This window comes from Sipha flava, unplaced genomic scaffold (genome assembly GCF_003268045.1).
Source record: "Sipha flava isolate LNK unplaced genomic scaffold, YSA_version1 67_pilon_pilon, whole genome shotgun sequence".
Lineage (NCBI taxonomy): Eukaryota > Metazoa > Arthropoda > Insecta > Hemiptera > Aphididae > Sipha > Sipha flava.
The window spans coordinates 2,313,061-2,336,188 of NW_020273607.1; the positions used below are offsets into that span (position 1 = coordinate 2,313,061).

The 23,128-nt window shown below is 29.7% G+C and overlaps 3 protein-coding genes across 3 annotated transcripts; 1 reads left to right on the forward strand and 2 right to left on the reverse strand.

Moving 5' to 3' along the window:
* Positions 1 to 1,160: 1,160 nt before the first annotated feature.
* Positions 1,161 to 7,051, reverse strand: LOC112691815. Its single transcript, XM_025566214.1, has 5 exons — positions 6,798 to 7,051; positions 6,389 to 6,629; positions 5,733 to 6,306; positions 5,037 to 5,564; positions 1,161 to 1,342 (listed from the first exon to the last, which is right to left on the reverse strand). The coding sequence occupies exons 1-5, from the start codon at positions 7,049 to 7,051 to the stop codon at positions 1,161 to 1,163; spliced, it is 1,779 nt and encodes a 592-aa protein (XP_025421999.1).
* Positions 7,052 to 11,212: 4,161 nt separating this feature from the next.
* Positions 11,213 to 13,753, reverse strand: LOC112691855 (lipoyl synthase, mitochondrial). The gene is made up of 7 exons (XM_025566275.1): positions 13,479 to 13,753; positions 12,539 to 12,859; positions 12,319 to 12,475; positions 12,202 to 12,259; positions 11,968 to 12,126; positions 11,681 to 11,796; positions 11,213 to 11,602 (listed from the first exon to the last, which is right to left on the reverse strand). The coding sequence occupies exons 1-7, from the start codon at positions 13,530 to 13,532 to the stop codon at positions 11,346 to 11,348; spliced, it is 1,122 nt and encodes a 373-aa protein (XP_025422060.1). The 5' UTR covers positions 13,533 to 13,753; the 3' UTR covers positions 11,213 to 11,345.
* An 8,900-nt stretch (positions 13,754 to 22,653) lies between these two features.
* LOC112691924 lies at positions 22,654 to 23,124 on the forward strand. The gene is made up of 2 exons (XM_025566378.1): positions 22,654 to 22,978; positions 23,043 to 23,124. Exons 1-2 carry the CDS (start codon positions 22,678 to 22,680, stop codon positions 23,075 to 23,077), a joined length of 336 nt encoding a protein of 111 aa, XP_025422163.1. The 5' UTR covers positions 22,654 to 22,677; the 3' UTR covers positions 23,078 to 23,124.
* The last annotated feature ends 4 nt before the right edge of the window (positions 23,125 to 23,128 follow it).

Genomic DNA, 23,128 nt, shown 5'->3' on the forward strand with positions numbered 1-23,128 from the left:
CCTTAACGACGGCCCTGTGTAATGGTATTTTAATAGGTATGGGTAGATTACGAAAATATATTTAATGAACCATAGTCATAGATTATGAAAAAAATAAATATAACTTAAAATAAAATAGGTAGATATTCATATGTTTATGAATGTATGATTACGTCAATTTGAAGCATGCGTTCTAAATAATGGAAGGACTTCCGAGCAAGTTTTTGAGTAACTTATGTTTGTGATTTTTATAAATTGAATTGTAAATAAGAAAAAGGGGAGTAGAGTATATAGAGTTATACGATAAATACAGAACTGATTGTATCGTAGAACAATGAACAGTTATTATAATCACAGAATAATATAATATAGTAAATTTAAACATACTATAATATTTATAATATAGTAAATTTAATATTGAATGTTTCCTCTTCTTCTTCTCCTTCGCCTTTCTCCGAACTATTAGGGGTTGGCCACCTTTGTCCTAAACCTCCACTCGTCTCGATTTTCTACATCTACGCACTTATCATTCGTATCCAACCATCTCTTTTTTGGTTTTCCTCTTTTTCTTTTCCCTTCAACGTTCATTTTCATAACCATTTTCATTGCTTTTGTTTCCTTCGTCTCATCTTATGCCCAAATACTCTCAGTCTATTTTCTCTCATTTTGTCCACTTAGGACGCTACACTAATACTACCTCTCACATATTCGTTCCTTATTCTATCTTCTTTCGTCACTCCACTCATCCATCTAAGTATTCTCAATTTCGCAACACTCATATTATGTTATATTCTCCTATCAACCACCCAACACTCTGAACCATATACAGTCTATACATACACAGTTACACAGTTGGTCTCACTTCACTTCTGTAAAATGTACATTTCAGTCTCATTGGAATTCTTTCATCATATAAAACGCCCGACGCTTCTCTCCATTTCATCCAAAATATATCCTATGTTTTACATCCATGCCAAAGCCCACTTTCTTTTGTATAAATGATCCTAAATATTTAAAGTTTTCTATTTCACCTATCACATCACCGCTTATTGTCACTGATCTTCTCATATCCTCAACTTCTTAGTATCTTTATCCAGTCATATTCTATATACTCTGTTTTATTTCTACTAATTTTAAATTCCTTTTCTACAAGAACTAATCTTTACTCATCCAATCTATTATTAACTTCTTCCAGATTTTCTCCTACCAAAACTATCATCAGCATACATCATGGTATCTCGTCCAGTATATCTTTCGTAACTTTCATCCATTATCACAGAGAATAAATAAAGGCTTAGAGACGACCCCTGATGCACACAAACTCCTACGTTAAAATCTTCTGTCACTCCACACAGAGATGGAACTAAGAATTTTTACGCCCGGGTAAAATGTTAAAATTACGCCCTATTCATAGACTAATAAACAAATACTCAAATAAATTGTGTTCTTATAATCAATATACAATCGTACTTATTGAGTTTTAACCTAATATCAGTATTTATCGAAGTTAAAAATATCAAATTAGTTGTTAATAATTACGAAAATTACACCCTCTAAAATGTTACGCCCAGGGATGAATCCCCGTCTTCCATCCCGTAGTTCCGGTCCTGATTCCACACAAACTATACACTAGTTCTCGAGTCTTCATACATATCCTGAATCAAATTTATATATATATTTTTGGGACCTTTTTCCTCATTAATGTCCACATTAAAACTTCTGTTGGCACTTTGTCATACGCATTTTCTAAATCTATAGATACTATGCATAATTTTTTTTTCTGTTTCCTTAATTTCTGTACTAGTTGTTTAACACAAAATAATGGCTCCATTGTCGATTTTCCTGGCATATAAATTAAATGTTTCGATTTTAGAATTTAGATGTTCAAAGATAGTATATTTCTGTGTGCATAGATACGTTACACGGTCTTACAGGGTCGTAATCAAGGTTTTTTTTGTTCATATAGTTCATGAACACAGAAGTTGTAAAGGTACCTAATTTTTTTTCATCAGCAATTATTTAAAAACGTAAGTAATTTTTTGTGGAATCGAATAAATGTAATTCGTAAATAAATTAAAGCGGTTTAGAATGATAAGTTGTTATTTACATGTTTTGTTCTACCTATAAAGTTATTTTTTTTTATTTATAAAGCTTTTGAAAATACTATTAAAATCAACAATTATTATCAAATACATCGATTAATTAATAAAAATACAATAAATATAATATATGACATAAAAGTATTAAAATATATTTTAAATATCTTTTATTAAGATTATATACAGAAACCAGCCTCGTGAATAAAGGAAATAATTAGAATGAGAACAGATTTTGAAATTTAGAATTCTGGAAGTATTAAATGGGTTATTAAGAGACTAATAAGGATATTGAATTTGGTAGGTAGGGAAGGACAATCAAAGAGAATATAACATAGAATACAAATTTTTTTCTTCAAAGTGGAGTGTACAGAGAAAGAAACAGTGGTCCAACTTGATGATAAGGGGCTCATGTGAACATTTCCTGACTTATGTTATTATTCATTATCAGTGCTCAACTTGAGGGGTCTCAAGGGGACGGAGTACCCTAACTAATTTTCAGAAATTTTAGGGTCCCCCTATTATTATTACGCTATAATCATAACGCTAAACCAGTTTTGAGGACGTTCTTTTTTTAAAGTAAATAGAGTCCCCCTTCTTTAATTTTGCCAAGTCGAGCACTGTTTATTATTATTATATTAAAACAAATAATATAATATGTGTATATTACAGATTATAATAGAAATATTGTAAAGAACAAAGATGATATCAGAAGATATCTCGAGACTCCACAAAACCGGGGATTTCTGTGAATTGTGCACCCAATACTCCCGATAATTGCATTACTGGTAGGGAATCATTACGATTTAATTTTCAAGCAAGAATTGGAAGTAACAAAAAAGCTCATAATTGTTTTCCTAATATTTCAATTGCTCTCCGAATCATTTTGACGATTCCAGTTACTTCTGCTAGTCCTGAGAGATAATTTTCTAAACCTAAGCTTATAAAAACATTCTTGAGGAAACAATGACGTAAAACAGATTATCTGGATTAGCAATGTTATCCATAGAAAATTAAATGGTTTCAAAACTCAACTTCGACTCAATAATTGATGATTTTGCAGCTAAAAAATCTAGGAAAAAAATGTTTTCATGATCAATCATATTTTGCTCTTAATATATATATTATATAACAATATATAAATTATATATATATATATATAACAAATTTATTGATATAAATATAAATATAGGGGACTGTTCACTTCGTGAGTTGCCTTACGACACAGTCTACTGTTCAATACAATTTTATATTGCTTATATGGTTTAAAATGTATATGGTTATAGATAAAATAAATTAAAGATAATAATTAAATTAGTAGTAGAAAGAAAAAAGAAAATAAAACAAAGATTTCAATCTTGATAATTGTTTGTTATGAATATAGATGGTAATTTATTATATGTAAAGTGTCCTGCAGTATGGACAGACATTTTTTCAGATTACTTCGCTGCAGGCCAGTTCTCGAAGAAGTCCTGCAGGAGATTCGATGCGGTTCCGCGTGCGCCGAACCAAAACCCAATTACTTTCCACTCTCCTACTCCTTAGAGGTGATTCAGGTTGGGTGTGCACGACAGGTATATATATACCTCTATACCTCTCTTCTCTTCGTACACATTGATGTCTAGTTGTTCGTCGTTGGTTTCCTAACGAATCGTGGGGTCTAAGATCATCCCAAGCCTCGTCCGTTCCTTCTGTCTATCACTATGATATCAGCCCTCCTGTTTTGAGTTGCTCCTTCATCGAGTGCTGCACAGCACACTTTTTCGTGTACTTCAAAGTTTTTTGCTCTAAATAGGTTGGTCAGGGTGGTACGGACTTTGTGATGGGCATTGTTGCGAAGAAGTTCAGTCTTGGGACAGGATCCTCGGATGTGGGGCAAGGTTTCAATTATATTATTCTCATTGCAGGCTAAATTCCTGCAATGGGGATTGCCGAAACTCCACCTTCTGTTCCTCGGTTAGACATCGAGTTCATCGACACTTTAATAGCGTTTGTCCACTCACCACTTGAGAGCCCGCCTATTTTTGATACCCAAGCGTTAGTCGTGGTACAACTGCCATACCATAGTACGCCTATTCCCCTTTGTCTCAACTCTTTCCACTTATTGAATTCATCGCAGCTTAACTCAGTGCGAATTGCGCGTGGATTTAGGCCGGTTACGTGACCTAAGCGTGCGCGAGACTGTGTTTCTTCCTGGCGTAGATCGCGAACTACTATCAGGTGTGGGTCTTTGAAGAGCTCTAACTTTTGGGCGATGGCGATATGCGGGATAGAAGCCTCCTACGTCATTCTTAACATACCGAGACCCGATATTTTTTTCCCGTGTAGTAGACCGGAATTGGAGTGTCAGCGGAGAAAAAAAAATTTAACAATATTTAATAATAATAGTTAATAGTTAACCACTTGTAAGTTTAACACTTTAATTACATTTTTTGTTAAAGAAAATTGTTTTTTCTTTTAAATTTATATATAGTATACATAAAAGAAGATGTCCTGACTGATTGACTTAACATAATATACTTTGCATAACCTGTTAGACTTAATTCTATTGAGATATTAGGTATAATTACACATTTTTGGTCAAATAGACACAGGTTTATAGTCAGGGGGCTATGCTCCCTAAATCTTAAATACTATCAGGGGCGGACTGAGGCCCTGAAGGCCTAGGTGGGTGTATATTTTACAAAATAGTAAACAAGCGACTTTTATTATAGTTTTTATTTTAAATAAAATAGCTTTATAACAAAATAAAACTAATGTCTGAGTTAATACCTAACTTAATTAAACATTATAAAATAAAAAAAGTTACTTCAATATTTAAATTTTAAATCTTTTTAAATTCAAATAAAATAAAACAAGCTACTTCAACTTAAACCTTTTTCAACACAAATATAATAATTTAAAAAATAATTATATTTTTAATTTTACAAAAACTATTGTTTTAAAAAATTAATAAATTACTAAATATTCCAGTACTTCTTCCAATAGCAGCTATGATTTCTGGAATTTCTGGAATCATATCTGATTCTATGCTAATTAGCATTAAAGATTCTAATAACTCCTCCTTCATTGCACTCCTCAATATGTTTTCTAATATTTTTAATTTAGAAAATGCACGTTCGCAGTTTACTTGAGTGCAGGAGAGTGTGAGAATATATTTGTATGCCAAGTATAAGTTTGAAAATGCTGATGTGTGTAAATTATATTTATATAAATATTCCAACAAATGTGGTGGACAACTGCAGCAGCCTACTTCTTTTCCAGACTTGCAAGTAATCGTTTTGAAATCATCACTAAATTCTGCTGAACTATTGTTTACACTTTGCGATTTTGTGTTACTTTTATGGACAATTTTGTTAAAAGTCTGATTAAAAAATGATATAAATTGAAGAAACTCTTCTTTTAATGCGATTCCAGATTCGGCATTTGATTTTTGAGCAACATATCTTAAATTATCGTCATTAATTAAATGAGGATTTTTGGCGAATTCTTTAAAACGTTGTGTATTAAATGTACCTAATACTTCATATATTTTTTCATTTTTTTCAAACCTTTTTTCAAACACATTTATTAAAACATCGTAAATTCTTCGATGGGTATTGATCTTGAAATATTCATTTGGTGAAATATTTCTGTTATCATCCGAAGCTTTCTCACCGGGCATTTTTTTAATTTTTGGCCTTCGTTTATTAGTAAATGTTTGTTCTATGAATATATTTTCAAGTTTTTTAATTTTATCAGAATTGTTTTTACTCGAAATACAATTAATAGCTTTTTCCTCAACTTTGTCATAATTCGATGATCCTTTTTTAATATCACTTAGTAAAGACTTAATTAGATGTATAACAGTAATGAAATCCAATCCTTTAAATTGAAGATATTTTGAAACAGCAGTAGTATAATGAAAAATTTCAAGAAATATAAATGGAGTTATGATAGTTTCAAAAGATGTCCATTTTTCTATTAAAAACCTTGCATCAGATGATGTAAATGAATCAATCGATTTATCTGAACTAAAAAAATATAAAGATTCCAATAAAACGTCATATCGATCACTAGTTTCACTAGACTCTGACCAAGGACCAAAAATATTTTTCAATGCAGCGTCCTTACTATTCCACCTAATAGTACCCAATTTTTGAATTTTTCTCAATTTATCATTTCCAGTTTGATCTTTCGAGAGAAAATTTTTCCAAATACCAGTTCTTTTATAAGAATCAGAAAAAAAATACTGCGGTTTTTTGTAATAAATTGAAAAGATTTTGAGCAGATAAACAACACGACGTGACATCAGTTACTATAAGGTTTAATACGTGAGCGTGGCAATGTGTAAATATAGATTCGGGTGCAATTTTTTTTAAATGTGCTTGAAAACCGTTATAACAGCCGCTCATAGCAGCAGCGCCATCAAATGATTCTCCGATTAAATTAGCTAAAGGGATATTTAAGGATTCTAATTCTTTTTTCACGACATTATACAACGCTTCTCCGGTACCAGATTTCGATTCTACTAAGGCTACCATTCTTTCATTGATTTTTCCATTTAAAACATATCTTATACAAATACACAATTGACCCTTAACCGAGGTATCTTGAGTAGAATCGATTTCTAATGAATACTGTTCTGACAGTATTACTTCTTTAGCAATTTTGTTTTTTATTAAATTTCCTGTTATATTCAAAATTTTATTTAAGGTAGTTTTTGATAAAAATGTTACATACGAGCCACGACCAGTTTTTCCTTGTTTAATTACACTTTTTTTTATGGAATTATTTATATGTGTTTGTAACACTGGGTCATACTTTGCCACAAGTTTTACAATTTCCAAAAAGTTCCCTTGATTTAAATTTGAAGTTAAATTTGACAAATTATAAGCCGCTTCATTTCTCTTTCCCCTAAATGCCAAACCTTGTTTAGCAATTAGTAAAGCAATATCTACAATTCTAGTCATGATTTCTCTATTCAGCTCTACCATTTTTTGACGATGACTTAAAAGTGAATTTGTCATTATTTTCCCTGATGAAATATTGAAGTATGTTTAACAGGCACTATCATGAGGTTTAGAATTTTCGTGTTTTTCTAATTGACGATAAAGATATTTTAGATTTATTTCAACTCCTTCAATAAATGGAGTACTATTTGGACGAGTGAAGGGTATACATAAAGAGCAGTATACTTTTTTAATAATTTCATTGTAAGTAATCCATTTTCTATTTACATATTTCCCATCTAGCATTTTTCTAAAATAAACTTTATTAGAAGCAAATGGTACATTGCTTTGAGGTTGACAAGGGTGTGCATCAACAAATGAAACTTTTGTTTGATGATGGCTACTAAAAAGAGGAGGAATAAAAAGACTAATGTTTGTATTAGACTCGATTACTTCATCCATACTATTTTGGTCAGACTTGGATTCGGATGAAAAAACCATATCATTTTTATTAATAGTTACATTTGATTCATCTTGGTAATTTGAAACTTTAATCGGTAAACTTGAACTACGATATATTATGTTGGACATTTTTGTAGGAAATTCCGGGGTTAATTCAGATAGAATTTCATCACTATTATTGAAAGAATTTTCAATAGCACGTGGAAGATTTGAAATTTCAGTTACATTTTCGTGTTTATTTTTTTTAAATGAAGTCACAGTAAAATTTAGCTTTCGTTGTTTACTATCCGACCCAGCTGCAGACAACAATGCCGCCTGCTTTTCTAATTTTTTTTCAAAACCACTTTTTTGTTTTTTATTCTTATTTTTATCTTCCATTTCCATTGTAAAACCAGAAACCACTATTTAAAAAAAATATTATTGTAATTAATGTTGATAGAATATAATATACAGGGTGTAATAGAAAGAACCGAATATTTCCATGTATAGCTAAAAATGCCTAGTATAGTAATAACTACTTTTATTATAATTATAAATTTAAATTTCAAGCTTTTCGCCTTTACTTAAAAAATTACGATTACGAACTTAAAAAGAAATAAAATATAATAAATTTAGTATTTACCTGTATGCTTTTAAGTTTTAACTAGAGTATTAACTATAAACAATAAGCTAATAAACCAAACAATTCGAGGCGTCATGAACAAATGATTGGAATTCGGAATAGTAATAATATGTATATTTTATATTCATTATTTATATTGGTCCGTGGTCGAACTATTATAGAAATGTTGTCAATCAAACATAGATAAGAATAAGATTTCACGATACATATATCGTTACTTAATTTATTTCAAAAATGAATCTAATAATAACTTTCATAGTCACTGCGGCAGCAGTCGGACTATCCTAGTTTTATTATTGTATATTGTATTGTTTTCTTCGTTTTCAGCGTTGATTATATAATATAATAATATATAATATCTATTATATAATCAATGGTTTTCAGCTATCGGTAATGATTACGGCGTGGCGTTAAAATAACAAAATATAGTTTGAGGCCCAAACACAACATTTTTAGAGGGCCTGGGTGGGTATGGCCACCTACCCGCCCTACCAGTCTGCCCCTGAATACTATCTACGCTTTTAATTTTCATAGTCTTATTACTATTAGTGATAGGAAATCTTATTAGTTTAATTCTACAATAAATTATAGGGCCTCGCATTTCGCAATTTAGATATTGCCTTAAGCCTCGCAAATCGTAACGACGGCACTGCCATTACACAGGTATTTTCATATTTAAATACTTACTATGAGATTCATTATCAGAGTCGTGTGTCATTGTGGTCTTAGTAGTTCTACGTTTTCTGTTAGTTATTGTCAATTGGTATTATAAAGTTAAAGTTTGAATCTTATCAAAATAAAAATTCTATCATGAATAATCATGAAAAAGTTCAGTTACTGTTGATTTATGAAAAATGTAAAGTCGCGCCCAGACGGAGCAGCTTTTGCTGCGTGGCAAATACGCGTCCACACGGTCCGGCATTTATTTCCCGATTTGTTTTAAAGCTATAATAATAATAATATATTATTCATAAATACTATAGAGTTGTGTCATTATTAATGGGCAAAGAAGTGCACGAGATCAGCAAGTAATCTATATTTTTGAATCTTAAAAAACATGAAATTAAAGATTTTTGAAAAATCATTATTGATCTTCGTATTTTTAAAAACAGAAAATCTTCAGTATCAACATTTTGAAAGAATAAAAATTGTGTCTTCTGGAGATTACTACAAAAATCAGTTTTACCTCCGTGAAAAATGTTTGTTCTGTTACTAATAACTTAAAAAATAATTTAAATACCTACTTAAAAAATAAGTACTAATGCCACGTGGCATCAAAAAAACCCGCGGAAAATGTATTCATGTATTCACAATCATGCCGCGCGGCAAAAGCTGCTCTGTCTGAACACGCCTTAACAGAAATGCACGTGAAGTAACAATGATGTAGGCCCGCCAATAGCCAGATAGGTACCATCCTCATTATACTTATGTTCAAAAACTTGAAAAAATCATTTAAAGAAAATGGTTCGTTCAATAGAACAAATGCTGTTCAACAACAACCTTGTGCAAACCAAAATTTAAATGAGGATATTAAAAATCAAGTCTTGGCATTTATACATCTTAACCCACGTTCGTTTGTTAAACACGTTGGACGTGAAGTTGGCGTATCCAAAATTTTAGTTCATAAGATTATAAAGAAATACTAACTACACCCTTAAAAACCAGACTTTGTCCAACATTTACGTATAACAGACCCAGAAAAAAGTTTAAATTTTATTTCTTGGTTTATGGTGACGTCTGAGAATTATCCATAATTAATTAATCATATATTATGTACTGATGAAAGTAAATTTACTAATAATGGAGTATTAAATAAACAAAATAATCGTTATTGGTCGAATGAAAATCCCCACTGGTCTGTTCCAATAAACTTTCAAACATGTTGGGGTACAAACGTATGGATTGGTATGATTGGTGGAAAGTTACTAGGGCCTCATTTCTACGATGGAACTTTAATAGGAAGATATTTAAATTTTTTATGTGATGATTTGCCACTTTTTTAAGATGATTTACCCTTAGACACACATAGAAAAATGTATTATCAACAAGATGGGACACCTGCTCATAATTCCCGAATTGTACAATAATTTTTAAAAGTAAGATTTGGTGAAAAATTTATTGCAACACACGGAACAGTAGAGTGGCCTCGAAGGTCACCTAACTTAACACCATTAGATTTTTTTTTTGTAGGGACAATTAAAAAACATTGTGTATACAGATCAACTCAATATTCAAGACTTAAAAATAAAATTATATACTCGTGTAACCTCTTGAATGAAAACCAAATACTGTCAGCAACTAATCGTGAATGTTCACGCCGATTTGAAGCATGCGTTCTAAATAATGGAGGGCCTTTCGAACAATTTATCGAGTAACTTATATTTGTGAGTTTTGTAAATTGAATTGTAAATAAGAAAAAGGGGAGTAGAGCTTAAAATAATAAAATTAAAATTAAAAAATAAATGTAAATTTTAGATAGAATATTTAAAATTCAAAATTCACAGATGTATAATTTATTCAGACTTTTAGTTACTTAAACTGCTACAAGACTAAATGTAAAATTTTAAAATTTTAGAAACTAATTTATTTAAAAATTAGTATTTAAGATGTAAAACAAAATATAATGAATGCAATAAATGATACATAACTACTGGTACTTATTTATAATAGTTAATTAAAAAGTAAATACTAATGTAGGTAGGACTGAAGATTATACCTTCAATACTTACTAAGAAGAACTAAATTTTACAGATATACAGTTTGAATAAATTGATACTCTTAAAATTAGATTTTTGGAGGTAGTCAATTTTTTTTTATCGCAGAAATACAATATTGCAATGTTAATTTGTTTATTTGATAATGATTATATATATTTAACATTTTAATTAGAAACCCAAAAACAATTTTGTTTTGAATATAATTAATTAATTATTATAGTATATATATTATACTTTCACTGTATTATAAATTGATATAAGAAAATAATATTGGTTAATGTAATATTTTTATATTTTGATGAAACGTAACAATGAAATATAACAATAACAATAGACATTTTATTTAAGTTGCTTTAGCAACAAGTATATCTTGTAATTATTCAACATAAAAATAAAATTGTAATTCAGAATTTCTTAGGAATATTATGGTCCATGCAAGAATTTTTACATTTCATATATTAATATATTTTAATTAGATCTTACTATAATTTTTTAAAATACACAAAAAAATGTAACAAACAATTATAATAACAATAATTTAAATAATTTTTGCATTCTCAAATTCTTGAGCGTCTTTACGTTTCTTTAATACATTACCAATAAAAAATTCACCAGCTTTGTATGAACTTCTCACAAGTGGACCACTAGCTGTATATAAGAATCCCAACTTATTGCCAACTTCTTCCCAAAGTTTAAACTTCTCAGGGGTAACATATTCTATAACTTTTAAATGGCGTTTTGTAGGTTGCATATATTGACCCAGTGTAACACAATCCACTAAAGATTCTTTTAAATCTAAAATTAAAATGTTAGATACCAAAAAATAAATAAAAAATAACTGATATACTAAAATATTTTATAAGCAATGGTTACCTATTAATGTTTGTTCAATTTGTTTATCGGTTTCGCCAAGACCAAGCATTATAGAAGATTTTGTTATGAGTCGTGGATTGAATTCTTTGGCTTTACGCAACACTGACATAGTTTGTCTATAATTAAAATTTATTTAAAAAGCTTAATATAATAAAAACAAAATATCAATACAATATCAGTACAATAGATTAATCTAAATCTTATTTTTTTTTTTTAAACTAATCAATCATAAATATAAGATATTTTATTATTTAATTTGAATAACTGATATAATATATACAATTTACCTATAATCTGCTCTTCGATCTCTAACAAATGGTGTTAGCTTTTCAACAGTTTCAACATTATGAGCAAAAACATCTAAACCTGAATCTACTATAGTTTTAACATGATCAGATGATCCACGAAAATCTGGTACCAAACACTCAATCATAATATTAGGATTGCTAAAAAAATTTATAATTATGTGATTAAATAATAATAAATTAATAGTAAAAATGTATTTGTTAGTTATATGATACCGATTTTTAATTTCCACAACAGTTTCAGCAAAATGAGCAGATCCACCATCTTTCAAATCTGAAAAATAAAAAAATTATAAATCAAGTAATGTTATTTTATTCTTAGTTTTTACAAACCATCACGGTCTACTGATGTTAAGACAATATAATCCAGACCCCATGATGCAATAGCTTTCGCTGTATTAACTGGTTCATTGGGATCTGGTGGCGGAGGAGCTCGAGATGTTTTAACAGAACAAAATCGACACCCTCTAGTACAAGTATCACCCAATAACTATAAAAAAAATTTAAAAAAACTGGGTGACAAAAAAAAAAAAAATTTTTTTTGAAATGTAACCATAATTGTTGCTGTAGCTGTTCCGTGTTTACCTCCACCCCAACATTCACCAATATTTGGGCATCTAGCTTCTTCACAAACAGTGTGTAAGTTTAAGTCACGTAGCTGTTCTTTTATTTTAGAAAAATTTTCTCCAGTTGGTATTTTAGTTTTAAGCCAAGGTGGTAAACGTAATCTCTCTTCTTCACCTTTCTCTCTTCGTAATTTACCATTATAGGTTTTTAATGTTTCAGGAGATTCATTAATAAATTCAGCTAAATCAGGTCCACTTTGAATTGTCTCACGAAATTTATCTTTAATTGTTGATTTAGATCTATATGTCTTGGAAACAAAATAAAAAATATCATTATAAGAAATATTTATTTATTTCATGAAAGACCAAAGCAACCCAGAGATAAATCGTCTATCCAAGCATATAAATAAATAAATACACTTTAACAACATATTGCAAACAACATTTAAGATAATTGTTTAAAAAAATTCACTATGAAATAAATTTCTGAGAATGAACTAATTTGCTAACCAATTTCTAAAATAATTTAAAACAATTAAATTATTTTAATGTTTTTACACTTTTTTCCCATTCATATACTTTTACATACTAAATATCCACTTCCAACTGTATATTTTTTATAATGCATTGATTCAGTTTCCAATTTGTTTAATAACTCTGGCTAAAATTATGTAAAAAGTAATAATATAAATACACAATTGGCATTTACAGAACATAGTGTTCCTTACAACACCAAAGTGGGTCACATACAGTTAAAGTATAACTGCAATTAATTAAATTAAATAATTTATACTACATAAAAGTACATTAATTAAATTTACTATTTATTATACTTAACCATAGAAATTGACTTATAAACTAACCAAGTCTTGCTTTAATTTTTTACCCTAAGACTAGCTTTAAATAAAATAATTTATTATGACTTACTTTTAATAAGAGATGGTTAGATTTTAAGTTTGATCCAAGTTTTAAACATGACATTTTATTTTACAAATTTTCTTCCGTAGTAAGAGACAAATTAATTTGGCGTTAAATGATTATTTGAATGTCAAAAGCTTAAAAGACAGTCAGTAATTACAACCCTTATAGTACATTAAGTACCAAATACTAAACAGTAAATGCAAGTCAATAATTACTGTTCATTATGAAATAATTATTATCTATGGTCATCACCACAATTTTAGATTTTAGATAATAAATTATCGAGGTATAAAACTTGGTTATCGCTACGGTCATCGCCGAGATTTTCTTATCATATTCACATTCGCCTATGGTTTCAACCGCGGTATTCTATACCCAAAACCATGGTCTTACTTAGTATTAAATATTAAATTTAATCTATTCTGTGATTCCACCATTGAACTCTATATGAAAAGTGGATGCTCACGATTTCTGACTTGCGATTTAATTGACTTTGTATATACCTAACATGAAAATATGTCTCGTTTTCAGGTTTTATTTCCCGTTATCTCTAAAAAACCTAAAAATGTCCTGCCTTGAGAAAAGGTTACCTGTAGTAGGTAATTATTCATCACAACCGATAGCATTATTCTGATAGAAATATATATGTATACAGTTAATGGCGCCCACGTAGGGTACCAAGTGGTGCAATTGCACTGATTTCTCATGGGTCTGAGGCCTATATACATTTGTAAATACATACATCTCTGGTCTCTGGAGCAAACACTATGAGTGCATAACTATTCATCGGGATCTTTAGACTTTTGACTAAAACGTTAAGAGTCGGTAGTGCCAAATATGCAAACAAATAAAAATATATGTATAATAATTAATAAAGATAACTATAATAATACTAGCTGACCCGACAAACGTTGTTTTATCATATAAATTATTTCTAGAGAATATTTTGCTAGAAAAAAATAACCAATTTAATATAGGAGTGTAAGGATGTGGTATATAAGTGGAAGAGGTATGGAATGCTGTGAACGGTGACGAAATATAAAAATGAAAAAACAACTAGCATTTCTTTTTTTAATAATTTATTAAAATTGATCCATTAAAATTATATATATAGCTAATTATGACAATATTAGTAAAAAAAAACAATATCAATCCCTTAATGCAACAGTGTGTACAATATTTTTTGTTATCCCCTCTTTCACCAACTCAAACAAATTGGATGGTTCGAGAGCACGCCACATATAATTGTCCGTGTGAAAAACGTGATGTGCTCAAATCTAAGCCACAGACAGACATCGTTTGGCCTTGAGACTTATTGATAGTCAATTCAAATGCCAATCTAATTGGAAATGAAAGGAGTTTAAATTGTATTGGCACATCTGTGGGTTTAATAGAGATTCACGGTAATAATATATTTTCACCTAGGAATTTGCCATTTAAAATTATGGCTTCGATAACATTTTTCATTTATTTTTTAATGACTAATCACGTGCCGTTATACAACCGTGGTGGGTTCAAATTACGAAGCAAAATAACCGGAGATCCAACCTTCAGTTGCAAATTATGCGGTGACGTGCCTGATAAATCCAATGAGTATAAAAACCTTGTTAGATAATTTACAGCTTCAGTAGCATCGTAAACTGTATCAGTAGATTTGTATGACACCAAGTTTTCTGATAACAAATGTTGTATCTTGAGATTCAATTTGTTGACGTCCACATTTTTTGCTGCTAAAATTGCTCTTTCTGCTAGACACTCATGATTTGTGCATTGTCTGTCTACATTGAGAAATATCTATTCAATGAGAATATCTTGCGAATCAATGATTGTGCAGAAATCGGTCGGTAATTGTATGCATCCCATTTCATCTGCAGTAACTTTTCCATCACCGATATCTAACAATCGTTTTGAGAATCTTCCACACGCAGCTTTTTTTGATTGAATTGCAAGTATCGCATCGTTCGCTCTCTATCTTTACATACATGTCGACCATGAATAGTTGACCAAGCTCACGACATTGTAGAATAACGTTGTCCTGATCGCATCTAATCATCAACCAATATGCATATTAATCCTTCGAACTAACATTCTTATGTTTTTTGGCACCTGTTGCGGGATCTTGTTGTTTAATATCTATGCAATACCCATCATTTAATACCAAAAATAAAATTAATAGTTTTTAAATAGTTTTTAATAGTTTTTTAATAGTATCATTTAATAATTAATTTTCAATTGCGCAGTTATCGGCCGGGTCAAAAATATTAAATTAAATTACGATTTATTAAACAATAGCACTTAGGAATATAAAAAATAGATAAAAAACTATTCGCAAAACTGCCTAATGTATACACAAAATTTAAAATGATTTTTTCTTTATAATTATGAAATCGACTTTTAAAAGGTTTATTATTATAAGTTTATTTTAATTACATTATTTAAAAAATTTAAGTTATTTTATTCTATTTAAAAAATTTTGATTTTTATACTATTAACTATTTAAAGTATAAAATTCAAAAAACCAAAAATTAAATAGGATCCCTGCCCCCCCGAAGGAAAATTGATTTGGGTCGAAACAAAAAAAAATCCAAGTTCTGAAAAAGTGATATAAAAGAAATTATTTTAAGTTTGATTATTTTAATAATGAGAACCAAAAAGAAATATGAGTACTGGCTAAGCCTTCTTTTGAATTCTTGTTTTTCTATGTCGCACTTAAATACTTTTGATATTTTAAAAAATTGTTGCAAGTGTCAGCATCTGATTATTTAAATATTTTGAAATTATATAAGAACGATCAATATATTTTCAACTTTTGACAGTTGCAAAATAAAACAGTCGTAGCTTTTATATAAGCTCAAGAGGTAGAATGAATTATTAACTTTGTCGATTCTTAATAGAAGAATTTGAACCAGGAAGTGGTCTGTGAAATAGTGATTCATTTTGGCCAGATGAACTCATTGATTATAATTGCATTGCGGTTGGAACCATGTTGCTGGCTGAAATAGGTCTCAATAAAAATATTAATACAGTTTTGAAATCGCTAAACAAGTATACTTATCTTAGTACAGATATTATATTTATAACTATTTGATTACACAAATTTTAATTGTTTGTATGAAAAAATAAATTATCCAACAAAAACTAATAGCCATGACAAAAATATTAAAATCCTACAACAAATTCTCATTAATACTAATGCTAAATTCACAGTTTTGAGTATACTCAACAACAATAAGGATTGTGAAGCTGCATTAAATAAGGCACTTATGTTCAATGCAGCTAAACTTGTAACAAAATATTTTGTACCTGTTATTATTACCGTTCAAAATTTACCAAGGAGTAGAATTTAATACACATTTGAACATAACCAGTATATTCTTCTTCTTTTGGTTTTCGGCAGTATATAACTAGTATATGTAAATATGAAAATATAATAATCATTTTTATATCTTCAAAATAAATATAAATAATTGGTTGTAATTTTAATATAATAAAACATTCATGTTTTGAGCTTTCTTTTTTATATTTTGGATAAAAAAAATGAAATAGTTTTTGTGTCTAAATTATTATCACCATATAGGCAATGAAGATATTGCTTATTTACATTTAGAATGATTGGACCATGGGCGGACGCAGAAAAAAATTACGGGAGGGAGGGAGGTTGAAAAAATAAGAATAATTACCGTCAGCAATATAAGAAACCCTAGACGTCACAGTGCGGGTTTAAAATATGACGCTCTTATTGGTCGATTTCAAATTGCTGCGCTTTTATATATGAATTATTATTGATTATCTATATTTTAATTATATTATTATTATGTTTAATTATGTGATAATCATCACTTAATCATCATGTAAATATCATTGTTAGTATTGATTATCACTTAATAATTATATCGAGAAAAAATTTTACTTACTTTTTTATTTTTTTAAATAATATTTGTACATCAAGTCATCAATTATGAATCTTAAAAATATCATAGATGAAATAAGTAATAGCGAATTGCGTTGCGAATTAGATATTATTAAGAATGATGTCGAAGTGATACGTTGTAATTTAAATACTGAAGATGATGACATATTTTTGCTTTATTCAAAGAAAAAAGTGCCACTAATTGGATTGTTCAGGGACAATTAAATAATCCAGTGAGGTATGTAAAATATATAATTAAGTATATTTATAACTGCTAATATTTATTATTACCATTCTTAATATTTCTTCTTCTTCTTCTTCTTCTTCTTCTTCTTAGGCTTAAAACAGACCATTTAGGTCTAATGCCGCTTCTACAATACCTCTCCAATGCATTCTATCAACTGCCAACTTGATGTTATAAGTAGGGTCAAGACTCGTGTCAAGACTTTCTTCACTGTGTCGAACCATCTTTGCCGTGGTCTCCCTATGGGTCTTTTTCCATTCAGCTTTCCATCGAGCACTTTTCTTATAAGACATCCTTCTGCACGCCAAACATATCCAGCCCATTCTAGTCTTTTGCTGCTAAGAAATTTGCAGATGTTCGGTTTATTATAGAGTTTTTGTAAATCTTCATTTTTCCTTCTTTCGAAAATTCCTAGGTTTGCATTAAACACTGGACCATAGATTCTCCTTAGTATTTTTCTTTCAAAAATGGCTAGGTTTGCCTCATCACCCTTTGTACTCGCCCACGTCTCGCATGCATACGTCGCTATTGGCCGCAAATAGGTTATGTACAATCTTTCCTTTGTTCGTCGCGACATTAACTTCGACGTGAACATCTCTTTCATTGCATAATAGCTTTTGTTTGCCATCATCAGTCTGATATTTATCTCCTCATGCATGCTATTTTCCTCATTAATGTTCACCCCTAGATATTTAAACTCTTTTACTTATTCGAAAGAGTATCCGTGAATCTTGAGATTACTCTTCGGGGTTAATTGTCTTGACATAACCATGTATTTTGTCTTCTCCTCGTTAACTATTAAATCCATGTTTTGACTTGCTTTAAATAATTTTTCCGCACTAGTTTTTATTTCATTTATAGATGATCCTAAAATTACTAAGTCATCTGCATATGCTAGAATATTATTCATCCTAACCAATTCCATTTCTCGTTTTTCATGCATGTCCCTTATTACTTTTTCCAAGGCAAGATTGAATAGTATCGGAGAAAGTGCGTTTCCCTGTTTTAAGCCGGTTTTGCATTCGAATGCTTCAGAGGTCTCCCCCATAAAACGCACTTTGCAGTATGTCTGTTGGTTACAGATCTCAACTAGTCTCACCAATTTCCTTGGTATGCCGAAAGTTCTTGTCCAGAGTATTTCACGGTCAATACTGTCATATGCTTGTTTGAAGTCTACAAAAAGAATATGAAGGTCTTTATTATATTCGTAGAATTTTTCCATGACTTGTCTTATTGTCAATATGTGATCCGTTGTAGATTTTCCTCTTCTGAAACCAGTTTGATACTCTGTTAAGATGTCTTCCACATATATTTCTAATCTTCTTAGCAATGCCATCGAAAAAATTTTGTAAGCTGTATCTAATAAGGAAATTCTGCGGTAGTTTGATACTATACCAGAGTCTCCTTTTTTGAATATTGGACAGATGATCCCGGTTTTCCAATCTGTTGGGATCTGCTCCTTGTGCCATATTTCTCTAATTAATGATTGTAATTCTATAATTATGTCTTTTCCTGCTGTTTTGAGTAATTCGGAGTTTATGTCATCTTCTTCTGGAGCTTTGTTGTTTTTGAGGTTCGTGATGATATACCCTATCTCTGTGAGATCAGGCTCCTTGCATTCTGGTTCGGCCGTTTGATAAGCCAGTTCTTCATACCTGGTCCTATTACTCTTATTTGTTTGATTCGTATTAAGTAGCGTATCAAAATATTTTCTTGTACGATTTCTCTCGGTTCTGAAAGGAGATCATTCTGATCATTTTTTAAGAAAAGTGTTTGTGGTTTAAAATCATGTTTGAGTCGTTTACAGTGTTTGAAAAAATTCATCGGGTTATTCCTCTCTCCCTCAAGTTCTTCGAATACTTTCTTCTCATATAGTCTTTTTTGTCTTCTATTGTTTTGTTTGTTAACTCCTTGAGGTGTTTATATCTCTTTTGGTTCTCTTGTGATGGGTTGTGTATCATTTGCATGCGAGCCTCATTGCGCTTTTTACAGTTTCCATACACTCATTATTGAACCAGTGTTTTTCTTATTGTGATTGGGTTTTTCTTTGAGATTTTTTGCAGCCGAGGTAATAACGTTTTTGATATTTGTCCATTTGGTTTCGTGATAAGGGATTATCTTTTCCCCCTTTTCGTTTATAATACAGAGTTCTTCAGTAATTCTTTTCCTATACTGTACGATTTCCAAAGGGTTTCTAAGCCTGTCTACATTTAACATATTTGTACTCTTCATATGTTTATTCTCTTTCCAAAGAATTGATAGTTTTTCAGTAAGAGTTGCTACTACTAGATAATAGTCGGTATCCGCGTCTGCTCCTCTGTAGCTCCTAACGTAACTGAACCATGACCGGTGTTTATTATCTATCATTACGTGATAGATTTGATTTTTGGTTGTCGCGTCGGGAGATATCCATGTTTGCTTGTGTATGTCCTTTCTCTGGAAATAAGTGCTGCTTATGATAATTCCGTTGGACATCGCAAAATGTATGAGACGAGCTCCATTATCATTGGATATACTATGGAGACTTTCCTTACCGATAGTAGGTCTGTATATATTTTCCCATCCAATTTTTGCATTCATGTCTTCCAATATAATTTTGATAGCGTGTCGGGAGGTATCGTTGTACACCTGCTCAAGTTCATCATAAAATATGTCTTTGGTTTCTACATCTTTTTCTTCAGTCGGTGCGTGACAGCTAAATATTATTACAATTTGCTCCTTTATTTTCAAGCGTATGTAGCATATACGCTCATTTATAGCTTCAAATCCTTTAACATTCTCTAATAGTCTATTATTTATCATAAATCCAACTCCAAATGCATGTTTATTATCCTTACATCCGCTATAGAAGATTGTTGTCTCTTTTTGTTTGAAGGTGTCATTTCCTGGCCATCTTATTTCTTGTAAAGCTACGATGTTTAATATTTAGACATTCTTAATGATATTTTGAATGTCAAATTTTAAGACGTAGAAATTACCACAGTATAATTACTTGTTAATAATATCACTGAATATAATAAATAATGATGATTAAAATAATATAAAATTCATGTTAATACCAAATAGGACAGGTATTTAAATTATTTTACAATAATTGTATCTAAGTTCGAATTAATATATTGAAATTATAAGTTGTACCTAGCAGAGTTGGGCATTAGTGGAATAAAATATTATTCGATTGATTATTTGAATAAAAAATTATTCTTCATTGATTTATTCTTAATTTTATTATTGATTTTTATTTTTATTTATTATTTTAATTTGTATTATTATTCGTTATTCATTATTCAGAGATTTTTATTTACTATATTTTATTCATTATTTAGTTATTCGTTATTCGTTATTCCCTATAATCATATAAATAATACATTTAAATTCAAAATAACGATGTATAGTGATAATATACTTATTATTTAGACTTAAATAATATATATAAAGGTAATACATATTAATATATATAATAATTGACAAAAATAAATAAATTATACTTTTATATTTAATATCATTATTTATTTAATATTATTCATGATTTTAACGAATAAATTTATTCTGAATAATTGTTTTATTAACGAATAAAACTATTCAGAATAATTTTATTCTTTATTCAGTATACCACAATTATTCAGAATAAAAAATCATTCTTTATTCATAAATAAATTAGTTATTCAGGCTTTTATTTTTTATTCATTATTTTGATTTGTTTTTGCCCAACTCTGGTACCTAGTAAGTATTATTAATAGGGATCGGATTTTGCAGCAAATGCTTCTTTTGAGGGAAGTGTGATAGAAAGATAATTCTTTTATATAAATACGTTTTGAATCGTTCTGATTTTAATGAAGTAAACTTTTTTTTGCTTTTTTCCATAAAATCTGCTTTTTATTGCTTTTCCCCTATTTGGTTATTTTTTCTTGATTTTTATATATTTTTCTTGAAAACTTAGCTTATTTCTATGTGTATTATACGTCTTGGACTATATTAGTATTACTAGAAATTATAAAACCAGTGAAAAAACCAGTAATAAATATATGACTGATAAAATAACTGTCGTTATTGTGCCAAAATAGTTTTATCTACAATTATCTATAGTTGTATTTACGACTCAAGGAAAGGGAAAATTATCTGAATTATACCTACGTATTTTTATAGCACGTGCTAATACTTTAGTTGGCCGGTAAATATCAATCGACAATCAGTGAGGTATAAACGTATAGTGTTCTAAATAATTTCTTTAATTGTCAAAATGCCAAAAGTTAAAAATGAAAATTTAAAATTAAAAAAAATCGTAAGAGAATTCGGTGAAAATGTGCTTATGACTGACGGAAATATTATATTTTGTAAATTGTGTGAAGTCAAATTAAATTTGGATAAAAAATATAATGTTCAACAACATATTGGCAGAGAAAAACACAAAGAAGCATTGAAAAAACTTGAAGCTGAAAAACATAATGCAGTTCAGCCATTCATTCAACAATTTTGTAAGTCTGATTTTAATGCTGACCTATGTTCTGCATTTGTAGCGGCGAATACCCCCCTAAACAAATTAAACAACGAACATTTTCGGTCATTTCTTTCAAAATATTGCAATAAAACTATTCCAAATGAATCAACTTTACGAAGAGGATACTTCGATTCTTGCTACACTAATACGATAACTAAAATACGCGATCCTGTGAATGGCCAAAAAATATGGATTTGCATAGATGAAACAATTGACAGTGTGCGACGTAATGTAGCTAATGTCATTATTGGTATTTTGAAACCACAAGATGTCGGTAAAACTTATCTTATTCACACAGAATATTTAGACAAAGTGAACCATAGTACTATTTTTCAATTATTTGACAAATCTATGCATATTTTATGGCCAAATAATGTTAATCATGAGGACATTTTATTATTTGTTTCGGATGCCGCGCCGTATATGAAAAAAGCTGGCCGCTGTATTCAAACACTGTATCCAAAAGCTTTGCATGTGACATGCTCATGCCCTCCATAATGTGTGTGAAGAAGTGCGTGCACATTTCCCAAAAGTTGATCGTCTGATTGCCGAGATGAAAAAAACATTTCTGAAATGTCCAAAACGGATCGCTATTTTAAATGAAAAATGTCCGGATATTCCAAATCCACCTAAACCAATCACTACCCGTTGGGGTACATGGATTACAGCAGTCGAATATTATTGCATATATTTAAATGAAATAAAAAGTGCAGTTGAAGAATTCAACGAGAATGCCCAGTGTGTGAATGTTGTAAAAGAGCTTATAAAAGATCAATCTCTATATTCAAATCTCGTCTACATTACAACAAATTTTGGATTTTTACCACATGCAATTACACAATTAGAAAAAAGAGGTTTTTTTTATTTTTTTATTTTTGTTTCAAGTATTTGCTGTATTTATATATTATTATTTTTTAGGCGAAACCTTGGCAAAAAGTATAGGCTTGTGTTAGAAGCAAAACAAAAGTTAGAGGAAGCTAATGGTGAAGTAGCGAAATTGATTT